The sequence below is a fragment of the Salvia splendens genome, chromosome 4, assembly GCF_004379255.2.
Source record: "Salvia splendens isolate huo1 chromosome 4, SspV2, whole genome shotgun sequence".
Lineage (NCBI taxonomy): Eukaryota > Viridiplantae > Streptophyta > Magnoliopsida > Lamiales > Lamiaceae > Salvia > Salvia splendens.
Window position 1 is genome coordinate 6,813,144 of NC_056035.1, and position 12,624 is coordinate 6,825,767.

At 32.6% G+C, this 12,624-nt stretch overlaps 1 protein-coding gene across 1 annotated transcript; it reads right to left on the reverse strand.

The window, feature by feature from the left end:
• Window positions 1–3,519: 3,519 nt before the first annotated feature.
• On the reverse strand, window positions 3,520–6,659 carry LOC121797755. The gene is made up of 7 exons (XM_042196461.1): window positions 6,131–6,659; window positions 5,914–6,000; window positions 5,636–5,845; window positions 5,389–5,553; window positions 5,249–5,302; window positions 5,025–5,171; window positions 3,520–4,118 (listed from the first exon to the last, which is right to left on the reverse strand). The coding sequence occupies exons 1-7, from the start codon at window positions 6,395–6,397 to the stop codon at window positions 3,741–3,743; spliced, it is 1,308 nt and encodes a 435-aa protein (XP_042052395.1). The 5' UTR covers window positions 6,398–6,659; the 3' UTR covers window positions 3,520–3,740.
• Between the last annotated feature and the right edge of the window lie 5,965 nt (window positions 6,660–12,624).

Consider the following 12,624-nt stretch of genomic DNA (forward strand, 5'->3'; position numbering starts at 1 on the left):
ATCTTGGCTATAGTGGGCCCTACGAGTCTAGTGAATTATATTCCAAATGATAATTTAATATTACAAGATGGTGTTCAATTTAAAGTATTATATCTTGAGATTAAATATATGGAGAATTGTAATCTCAATATGGAAGATTGTATTTGGTTAATGAGATTGAATCTCACAACTTAATTTTAGATAGATAATCATGTAATATTTAGTCATAGTCAATTAGCCACTCTTTTCAAATCTTATAATTCAATCCCAAATTATATCTTGATACTATTGATACTATTTCATTTAGGAAACCGAACACCAACCTAATCGACTTTTTTATGCTAGAGCTAAAACGTTTTGACATATATTAAAATTGTCGACAAGAATATATCATAAACAGTGCATTGTATCTAACAAAGTATCATGAGATTTATATACTCGCCAGCATTGGTCGGCGCGATTATCGATCGGTGTTACATCCGATCATTAACTAATGCATGTCCATTTTAATTTAATTGTTATGATTGAGTTTAATGACACCATTTTAAGAAGATTTCAGTACACACTCAGCAATAGATACCAAACATGATGTCAATTGTGCTAGTCAAACTGTAACCGACAAATTTAATTTGACACTTCTTGGATTATATAACATTTGTTTGTCCACACACCCTAATTTTTATGAAGTTATATGGAGTACTATAGTCTATACATGGTTAGGAAATTAGACGATTATTGAAACAGAGTTTCAAATCAAGTAAATATTCCAAGCCGCACAAGTTTCGGAATAAAAGAAACATTATTCTCTTGTATTATGTTGTTCGGTTTATGTGTATCAATGATGAAATGGACTCTTGCTACATTCGAACCATACATAATAGTACATCATTTTGTATGATTAATAATGCAGATACTAATTAGGTATATATATATAAATATTGAAACGAGCAGACATGAAAACATGTATATGTATTAATGCGGATTGAAGAAGATGAATGGCATGTGCAAGCCATAATTACACATGACCATGTGCAAAGTAATCCAATGCATGTTGTCATGACCATGAGTGTCGTAAGATTTCACCAAAACGACAAACAGCTTTGGAAGCTTTTTTTATTTTTATTTTTTTTTAATTATTTCGTGTTCAAATAGTTTTGGAAGGCAATATAGCTATCATAAAGCAAATAATAATATGTGTAGTGTAGTCAACTGAAAAGTTATAAGAACACAAGAAAATAACTCCTACTCCATGTTGTATCATTTGTAGACTACTCTTTCAAGGCTTGTTTGATTTGTGTCGGGTTAAGCCATGTTGTGCCCATTCACATTTTTCGAATTTAAAAACACATGCTAACGTAGATTACATAATTCATCATAACATTGAATTTAGGTCATTATAATATTATCATATTAGTACATTTTTTCACGCAAATTTATTTGGGTCAATATGTAATTATTATAATTCAATCGCCTCTAATTTGATACTCTATTCGTCCGTGATTAAATGTCTTATAGTTGACCGGTTTAAATTTTAAAAATTATTTGACTTTATGAATAAAAGTGGATTGTAAAAATTAATGAAATGTGAGTCTTACTTTTATGTATATCAGTTTTATAATAAAAGTGAAATGAGACATTTATTGGCAGGCGGACAAAAAAAGGGAAAATATGACATTTAATGGAGGACGGAGGAAGTATATAATTTGTGAAAAAATAATTTAAATCCAGAGTTTTATGGAGTAAAAAACTACAACATTATATTATTAAAAAAACTACAACATTATATTATTAAAAAAAACTACAACATTTTAATTTATAACAATAAATCAACTTTATTAAAAAGATTGAATCTATAACATGATAACAATTAAATCAAGATCATTATAAGTCAAATTGCGAACTTATTATAAGTGCTACTGAGCAAAAGACAGTAATAATCTTATGCATTTAATTACCTTCTCATGTATTTGATATGTGGTGTTATTTAGATCATTACACTTGAAAATTTTATGATTTTAATTAGATCTTTTTTATTACAACTTACCATAAACATATTGATTCATTTAAATAATAGTAAGTAATTACTTTCAGATTTGAGTACGAAGTTAGTGCAGGCCAGCCCAACTTGACCGGTTTAATAGGGCCAAACAACCAATGAAAAGCCTATTTATAAATGGGCTGTAATAAAAAAGGCCCATTACATTCCCAGCAAACTAAGCCTTGATTGTATCGCACTCTTATTTATGTACTAATAAGTAGTACTGCCACGGTCCATGATTAAATATCACATATTTAAACGATACGAGTTTTAAGAAATTGTTTGACTTTATAAAGTAAAGTGAGTAGAAAAATTAGTGGAATGTGGACTTACTTTTTTATACTAGTACTCCCTCCGTTTTTTTTAAAAATAACAACTATTTCTATTTTACGGCCGTTCCTTAAAAATGAAAACTTTAGAATCTTTTTATTTTAGGACATGGACCCCACAATCCACTAATTTTACTTTCACTATTTTTTCTCTTCCTCTCTCTTACTTTACTCATTTTTCTTTTCCTCTCTTTTACTTTATCAATTTTTCTTACTTACTTTATCAATTGTGCATTAAAATCCGCGTCGTTTCAAATGTTTTTTTTGAATACGGAGGGAGTAATAAAATGTGTGTGAAATGTTCGTAGGAGTATGAATTGGTGCATCACATGCGCTAGAGTTGTAACAATTGACGTCTTATATATATCGTGTTGAATTTTTACGGTGATAATTATGAAATTTAACATGGATCTAATGTTACAAGAAAGTCAAATGGCGGTGGATGGCTTCACTAACAAGATAGCATGCAGAAAGTATAGATAGTAAACTTTCATCATATTTCCGAAACTTATGGTGAATCAATGAGTCGAACACACACATATTTTGTGCATGTGTATTGATAGTGGAAATGGAAAGTTATAATTAAGTTTTGCACAGAGATAGAGTGCATGATTTACTTCAGGATTGTTGTCTGACTGCTAAGATTTACTATCTAATTATGCATTCGCTTGTAAACCAAGTAAAATGATTTTATCATTCTGACTTTTTTACATTTATTGTAGGAGAAAACTCTCTTGTCTTTTTCTTTTTCTTTTGAGTTTGGAGAGAGATATGTCCAAATGAGGATTGAGTTCACGTCACTCATTCTTATACACACATGAGTGTGGAATTTTATTGCATATGTTTGTAGAGCTTACTATGAAATTTATATAATTAAGCTACCCTATAAGATCTTTCTAAATTTTAGGAAATTTATAAGACTCTCTTAAGCTTAAATAGGGATTTTCCAAGATCTGTTTTTCCCTTTTGTTTTTAAAGAGAGCTTATCATACACACCCCATAATAATTTATTTGGATCCCTTTTTTCTACTTTATTGTCAAATACTTTGAAGGTGCTTAGAATTTCATAATCTTGTAATCAAGCTATCCAATGAATATTTGCATTGTTGGTGTTATTCTATTTCTACATGAACGCCAAATTTGGTCTTTTGTCCATTAAATAAACAAAATGTATTCAGAGAGGGAACAAAATCACAGTATGTATTTAATAATTCAATTTACCATTTACAAGCCCCTAAGTACACCTGTTAGATGGCAGGAAAAATCGAAAGAATAACCCAAGCAAGCTGTAGTAGCATCTTGAGAGGAGATAACCTAAATTCACCCCAAATAGGATATAATTTTAAAAAAAAAGAAAAAGAATTACATGAAAACTCACTTGTTCTATTCTGATTTCAAGGGCACTTGGCATTTTTGCCTGGCCCTCCATAGTAAAAATAATTTCCCCAAACCTTATTGATCCCCCCTTGTATATCATAACAGTTGGGATGATCCGCCAAAACTCGAAGATTGGATAATGGTATCAAATTATTATCCCAATCAACAACTTGAAGATTTCGAAAATAAGAGGCTTTCCCAAATCCTTCCCCTGCGAAATGACCACTCCCCATTTGTGTCGATGTATGTGAACTCGAACTTTCACTATTCACAATCTCTCCTCCGAACTGAACCATGGTCGCATGATCCCTTAGATGCGTGAACAAGAACGACGGCCAATAGCCCACTAAAACGCCGTTCCCGAATTCCAACCACCAATTTCCGTGTTTTGGATCCTGTAATTTAACATATTACTCCATCCGTTTCATAGTAATAGAGTCATTTTGCCATTTTAGTACGTTACATAGTAATAGAGTCATTTCCTTTTTTAGTAAAAGTCAACACACTTTTCCACACTTATTTTACTTTCTCTTACTTTTTTCTCTCTTCATCTCTCTACCCTTTTCATCTTCCACTTTATTATCTCTTTACTTAACTCACCTAATACAATTTTTCTTAATCTCCGTGCCGAAAAGAAATGCTCTCATTACTATGGAACGGAGGGAGTATTAGATACACCTTAATGAATGAGATCATACATGACATGATAGGGGCAGTACATTGAAGAAACTAAGAAAGTAGAGGGGCAATATGGGAAGATACATTTAGTTGAAAAAGAAGAGTGGGGAGAATCATAGAAAGCATAAAAAGGAAGAAAGCAATATAATGGTGTCGATGGAGTAACTCTACGGTAAGAGCAATATTGAGTGTATGGTGTATCATACAACATGCGTATGTTAGCTACGTGGATAACATGCATCATGAAAGTTAAGCTCATTCAACCTTTTTTTTCCTCACTTGCACCATTTTCCAACCCCATAAAGAAAAGGAGTGAGAAAAAATGGCCACACAAAAATAAAAGAACAAACAAAAGAGAGAAAAGAATCTAACCCTTTATTTTTGTTTATTAATGGAAAAAAATAAATTGGGAGATTCAAATTTCAACCCCCAAGTTCATATTCCTATTGGCTATTTCTTATGCATTAAGCATCCTGAAGCCCCAGCCAATTCTACTAAAATTTGAAGTTTCTTATATTTTAATTTGTGTTATTTATTTCAGCTACATAAGAATACGAGAAATCAAGAAATGCCGAAGCTGCATAAATAAATTAAACAAATGAAATAAAAATATAGTGAATTACCTTCCATACTAAGAGGCTGATGTCAAATTGGCCTCCATTATAAGATGAAGTTGGTGAAATTGCTGCACCAATCGCTATTTTATTGTTGGTCTGAACAAACCCCGAGCATAGCAAATTGTAACATCCCGTTGCTTGATACGCGTCGCTCTGCAATTAATTAATCACGTGGAATAACTAAAGATTGAAATTTTTTCCTTAGTAAGGACAAAACAAATCAAACTTACAGTCCAGTATGTGAAGAACCTAGGATAGTTGTCTCCATAAAGCTCTGGGCTAACCTGTTGGTTAAGACAAATCAAAACAAAAAAGATTGAATCAGTATTAGTATCCATTAATTGTTGAAAGATTGAGTTAGAATTTGTACCTGCCAGCCAGCTTCAATGGTGTTGAGATCATCCCCAAAGGAGCCTGCTATAACCCACATTTGTGATAAGCTGAATTCATACTGATTTGAAACCACAGGAGCCCAAACATTTATACTTGCTTTTGCCCCATAATACTCATCCCCACTCACATATCCAACAGCATGCTGCAAATCTCAATTCAACACCAAATCAAAAATATTGTAACTAAACTAACAGAAATTTCTACTTATAAATATGTATAACTACCTCATGGCCATTGCTGGATGTATCTCGGACAACGGGGCGAATCTTCTTCCCGAATGCTTGAACATCGGCGGCTCTGGCTACATCTTTGGCTCTAGTTCTTCTAATGGGAATTGTTCCTTGTGGGCAGAACTCATTAGACATGCTCCACATCTGGAAATTTTCTTCATACATTCCTCTTGTTTTCCGCCCCCTCGGCCTCTGCGGTGGATCCTGTTCATTCATCAACAAACATCACCATTCTTTGCTCCTTTCACACCTTTGAAACTTAAATTAGTTACCAGTGGCTTCTGTCCTTTTAGCTTGGGGTGATCGAAGGCTGGCTGCTTGTCCGTTGGCACGCAGTCGATTATATCACCATCCGGGCTCTGTGGAAGGACAGAAAACAACAAAAACAGTGTTAAATGAGTGGTCATAAAACAGGACAAAACAGAGGTGGGACAGAGAGAGACAGGACAAAAAAAGAACAGAGGAGTAAGGCATGTCGCATGAACATGCCTGAATTGTCTTGACGGAGGGCTTGTTGATTTTGACGAGATGGGCTCTGACGAGCTTCATCTTCTTTGGTCGGAAGTCTTGATTGGTGTCGTTGAAGTTTACTGATCGGACAGGGCTGACGGCAGAGATGAAGAATAATAGGAAGATGATGAAGGTGCAAGCGCCTCTTTTGTAGATTCTTTGTAGTAACGAATTTTTGCATTGATGTTGTTGTCTGCTTCTGTGATCCAAACATTTCTTGGTAAGATTTGCAAATTGCCAATCCATCAAGAGAGCAATACACTTCACTTTCTTGGCATTCCCTAATTTTGTTTCAAGTGAGAAATGGTTTCAAGAAAATGAAGGTGATTTGGTTCTCCTTCTCCCTAATAAGCTTCAATGCTCCAGTGCTTGTTATTTTCTGACAGAATGTATGTATGATTTCAAGGAGAAATAAATGGGATTTTGAGAGTTTAGTCCATGTGGAGTTGGGGGTATAAATATGATGGGATTTGCTAGTGATTGAGAATGTGAAGGGGGAAAGAAAGACTCAAAAGAATGTGGGGGTGGGGGTATGTTTTGGTTTCCAGTCACCAATACAAAGACTGAACTTTAACTTTTATTCTTGAAATAAAATATGGGGCAAATAGTGAAATCCAATTGAGCTAATGGTGGTGGTTTCTGTTATTGTAAATTTTACACTTTGGGTTTTGGACTTTAGTATTAAACTTGTTTAATGTTTCTCTTTCTCACTTCCCAAGATGTTCTTTCTGTCAGCAGCCACTGTATATTAGCATCTAATGCCTTCTTCTTCTCTTTTGTTTTATTTGGGTCATATATCTAAAAGAGTGATGCTAAATGGCCATAATATGGCCAGCCACACGAGGTTAATTTAGTCAATTTACAGATATAAAAAAATTAAAATTACTTAAATATCCCTATTTCATTTTCAGTTCATATTCCCCCAGAATTTACCATTTTTCAAATTTAAAATTTGAATTCAAGATGCATTAACTACTCCAACTTATTGGAAATTAAAGACTACGCGGCGTCGGCATTCACTATCTTCTATCATCTTCTTTTCTCTCAGCATTCTCTCCGTCTTCTATCATCTTATCTCTCTCTAAACTTTCCTTCTGTCATTAAACTTAACCAAACTCAACCAAATTTAAGCTAGATGAGTACATCTTTTAAAATATGAATCAATAAAAAAAAATCAAAGTACAATTGAAATGTGTTTTTCTGATACAAAATTGATTTGTTTGCACGCCAAATGTTCGACCTAAGTCCGCAGCAGTTGTTAGGATTGAAGGCTGAGTTCGATTCAAAGTTGATTTGTTTGCACGCCAAATGTTCGACCTAAGTCCTCAGCAGTTGTTAGGATTGAAGGTTGATTTCATGGTTGTTTATATTAAATTGAGATGATTATTTTTGTTGAATACTGAGACCAACTCTTTCTTTTATGAGTCTCTGAGTAACTTTTGCTTGGTTCTCATCTTTTCCTATAGAGACTTGATCTTTTTCCCAGAGAGACTTTGATCTTTTCTGTAGTTTCTACTGGATCATTTTTTACAGAAATGTTTTTTTATAGTTTCTTTATTGGTTTTACACTCTTTTACAAAGAAAAAATAGTGGTCAAATTAGACAGAAATGCAAAGTCTACAATACTAGTTCAGTTGCTTAATGATTCAAATTTTGAATGATTTGGAAAGAAAGGCTGTAAATCCTAGCAAATGGACTTTGTTGTATATATTTCATTCGGCATATAAAGGTATTTTATTGTGTAGTTCTAGACCACTCAACATTGTCACAAATGGTGAGAGGTCTGATTCGGAATTGTAATTTGTGATAAACGGTGAACTTTCAGATTTGGCTGTTGGCATCTTGCTATAGTTTGAATTAACCTGCTCCAGAATGGAATCCGGTGTCACCTTTTTATTTAGAGAACAATTGATTGGATTAGTTTTAGTTGTTTAGTGGCTGTCTGATGTGTTAAATTCTTTTCTCTTCAAGAGTATCTTAGCATATGCCATTCAGTGGAAACTTTTGATACCACAGTTTATTCGTGTAATTTCTACGTTCTTCTCTTTGTCAAATTCTAAAGTATGATTGAGCTCGAACACCATAGGCTTCGGACATGTGTGTTGTAACTTTCTTGATTTATTTATTTTTCCTTTGAGGTACCACAAGATACTGAAAAAAGAGAAAATCAACAATTCAGGATAGGAATACATGAGGTGGCATAGAACGCCCAGTTCCATTCATCAGTTCATCTCATGAAGGTTGATTTGTTTGCACGCCAAATGTTCGACCTAAGTCCTCAGCAGTTGTTAGGATTGAAGGATGATTTATTTGGTGTAACAACTTTAGGGCTTTTGGTTGGTGTTTTCTTCTGGAATGGGGTCAGCTTAAGATCTGCCATTGCAAGAGATGGATGGTGATGGTTGTGAGTAGGGAGAGAAGAAACTTCACTTATTATATAGCAAGGTGGAGACTCTTTGTATGCCCAGCGATTAATTCTCTTGGAGTACATTTCTTTTGGAATACACAAAAGTTACTGCATGCTTTATTTTTTGTCTTTCCATGGAGATGTAGTGTAATGCTATTCATTTATTTCTTCTAGGGAGACGTAGTATTTAATTTTCAGCATCTGTGCAACATGCTTCTATTGACAAATAGACCAATAAATGAACGAAAAAAGGAGTGGGAGTTTAAATGTAGATGTTGTAGACAATTAATTGAGGCAGCATGCTTGCATTCTCTAATCTTGCAATTAAAGAAGAATGCTATCTATCATCCACAATTTTAAATAAATAAAATCACTAATTCCATCGCAAATATTAACAATAAAATCTAATTCTCAATTGATTTGTTTTAATTAAATTTAAAATTCACCTTAATTGTCCAATCAATCTAAAAAATAATGCAAAATGTAATACATTAAATTGTTACCATTGTTTGTTTAATCGATTACCTTTTGGAGTTAGTGATTTTATTTATTTAAAATTGTGGATGATAGATAGCATGCTTCTTTAATTGCAAGATTAGAGAATGCAAGCAGGTTACCTCAATTAATTGTTTACAACATCTACATTTAAACTCTCACTCCTTTCTCCAAGTCTCAATAAAAGGGAAGAAAAAAATCTACCGTGGAGTATATAAAAAGGTAATTGATTAAATGGATAATCTACCGTGCTTAGATTCACTTGAATTCTTAATTTATATTTGAATTCATCTTTATTGTCCAATCACATCTAAACACGGAGTATATTAAAAGGTAATTGATTAAATGGATAATCTTGAGAGTATTACTAATACTACTCAATTCAATTAAATCTTAGATCCAATCGAATAGTTCTATTGTTTAGATTCGCTTGAGTATAATGCAACTGAACTTAGAATCAATTAAACAATTAAATAGTGCTTCAATTCATTTGAATCTAAAATTCACCATTATAGCCCAATTGCATCTAAACATAGTATATAAAAGGTAATCGATTAAAATAACACACTTGAGATTTTTTACTGATACTACTAAATTTAATTGAATCTAAGATCAAATCGAACAATTCTACTCTTTAGATTCACTCGACTATAAGATGTACCTAAATAATTTAATTGAACTTATAATCAATTGAACAATTAAATAGTGCTTGGATTCATTTGAATCTAAAATTCACCGTTGTAGCCCATTACATCTAAACATAGTATATAAAATGTAATCGATTTAATTGATACACTTGATATTTTTGCTGAATAATTCGCACGATTATAATATGTAACTGAATAATTCAATTGAACTTAGAAACCATTGAACAATTCAATATTGCTTAGCTTCACTTCAATATGTAACTGAATAATTCAATTGAACTTAGAAATCATTGAACAATTCAATATTGCTTAGATTCACTTGAATAATTCAATTGAACTTAGAAACCATTGAACAATTCAATATTGCTTAGCTTCACTTGAATAATTCAATTGAACTTAGAAACCATTGAACAATTCAATATTGCTTAGCTTCACTACTAGAAGGGTTAGGGTTTAGGGTTTAAACCCTAAACCCTAAACCCTCATACTCTACAAAATCTTTACCATCATATTCTATTATAAAATTAATATATAGAGTATAAAAGAGGACTCAAATTTTACTATCTTTTTCACTCATTTCTTTTATAAAGTCAAATAATTTTTTAAAACTTAACCTGAGTTAAAATGTAACTTTAAATTGTCAAATAGTAGTATGACATTTTATCACATAAAATTCCTAGCCTTTCGTGAGTTTACACTAAATCAACTGACACTAATTCGTCCATTCAATCAGGTCTTAGTACTGCTTTGGGTCTTAGTTTTTCTTCAAATTATTAGCTTGAGTACTGCTTTGAGACTTACTCATATATAATATGCTCTCTTGCAGCCATGTCTCTATGGGAGATAATCGAGTCACCCGGCAGTAGCAATAATCCAAGTTCACATCATGAGCAAGATATGGCAGTAGCATGGAATTTTTCATTCTTCATTTATGTTTTGTGTTTTGTAGGACCTATTTATCCTTGAAGGGTTATCTAGATTATTTGTTTTGTAGGACCTATTTATGATGATTATTCAAGTAAACATGAAATTTTCAAACTTGCAAATTTATCTATGTGGATTTTGTCACTGGTAAAGCTGCTGCTGAACCTTGTGTGATAACATTGTACTTTTATACTTTTGCCTTTTAGTCTTATTAAGTTGGAGTTGTTGTACCGTTAGTCATCGTGTTTAGATTTGAATTCATTTGTCTCTTCATCATGTTCAATAATCCATACGAGATGTTTTGAAATTATTATTTGAGACCTTAACCTTTGTTGTGTTTCGAATCCCAATACATGGAGTACATCTTTTAATTCACAATAAAATATACTCCATCCCATTCAAAATATAAGTCATTTTGGTTCTTTTTATTAATTCAGTTTATTTAGTTTGAATGAGAACTCTTCGCAGATATATTAGAACAAGATAAATGTTCAGAAAGTAAATGTTCAGAGTTTAATGAGAGTCAGTTTCTTGATGGTGTTGAAGACATATTTTTTACCTTATCCTTAACTATTTGAGGTTGTTATGCTGATGATCTGATGTCTGAAGATTTATGCATAAATTGTGTATCTATTATCTAGAGTAGAAGCAAAAGGCAGTTGCAATAGCCAATAAGTAGAGCAACAATAATAAACTCATTCTGACATTTTATCAAACACATAAGGTGCTCATGTCAATATAAATCTATTGTACTTCATCTTACAATTAATCTAACCAAAACCAGTAACAAAAATTTTCAGAAAATAAAAAATACATTCGTATCAGAATGGGCAGAAAAAAAAACATGGGCAGAAAATAAAAAATATCAGAAAATACATTGAAATTTGGATGGGCAGAAATCCATTCATAACAAAAATACATTCATATCAGAAAATAAAAAATACATTCATAACAAAAAATTGGATGGGAGAAATCCATCTAAATTTTATAGAAAACCAAAAATATCACACTGGAGTCTTTCCTATCGACGCTGCATCGATTGTGAATTTCAGTCAAAACATCAACATTATGTAGACTCAGTCGCCGATTTGCAAATTGAAGACTTCTCCACCAATTCAAATTTTACCTAAAAAATGCAAATCGTGTTTTCTACGAAACCTATTCAAAATTTGTCCAAAAAATGTAAATGGGTGACTGAGAATTGCTGCATATTCCTTTTTTCCGTCTCAGTCGCCGATTTGCAAATTGGACCCCTTATTGCATATTTTTTGGGAGAGAAACTAAAAATGGGTGAGGGTTACAGAATTTTCAATCGAGCTTCATCAATTTTTCATACTTTAGTCATGAGAGAGAAAGTAACCATGCCTCCAGATATGGGAGAGAAACTAATACTACGCGGTATATGAAAAGAGGAGGAAACAGCGCGGTATATGAAAAGAAAGAGGAGGAAAGAGCGCCAATTTTACCTCCAAATAGGAGAAGGATATAAAAGTAAAATCAATTACTAATTGAACCGGAAATTTTAAGTTAACTGGGTTTTTTAGCAATTAAACCAGTTTATGGCTGGCCATAATGTGGTCACATAGCATTTTCCTATCTAAAAAGGAGTTTCAAGAAATTTAAAATGAATATAATGAGTTTCAGAAATTAAAATAATGAAGGGTTTGGTTGCATGTCATTTTATTTATTGACGACGGCATAAATAAAATAGGATTTGATGAAATGGCAGTTCATTTGAAAGTGGGATTTTGCTTAGAGCAACACAATATTTATAATGTAGACATGCGCATGGTTATTTGCACTGTGTGATAATGCAATTGCATGTGCATGTGCATGTGCATGCGCATATTTTTGGATTTCTCATTATTTTGGGGGACCTATCCAACAACCATACTAATTCAATTTCAAAGGTTTAGTTTAATTTAGTTTAGTATGAATAGCAGGGATGAGCCATTGGACTTGGGATCGGATTTTTGTCCAGTCCACAAATCTGAAATTTT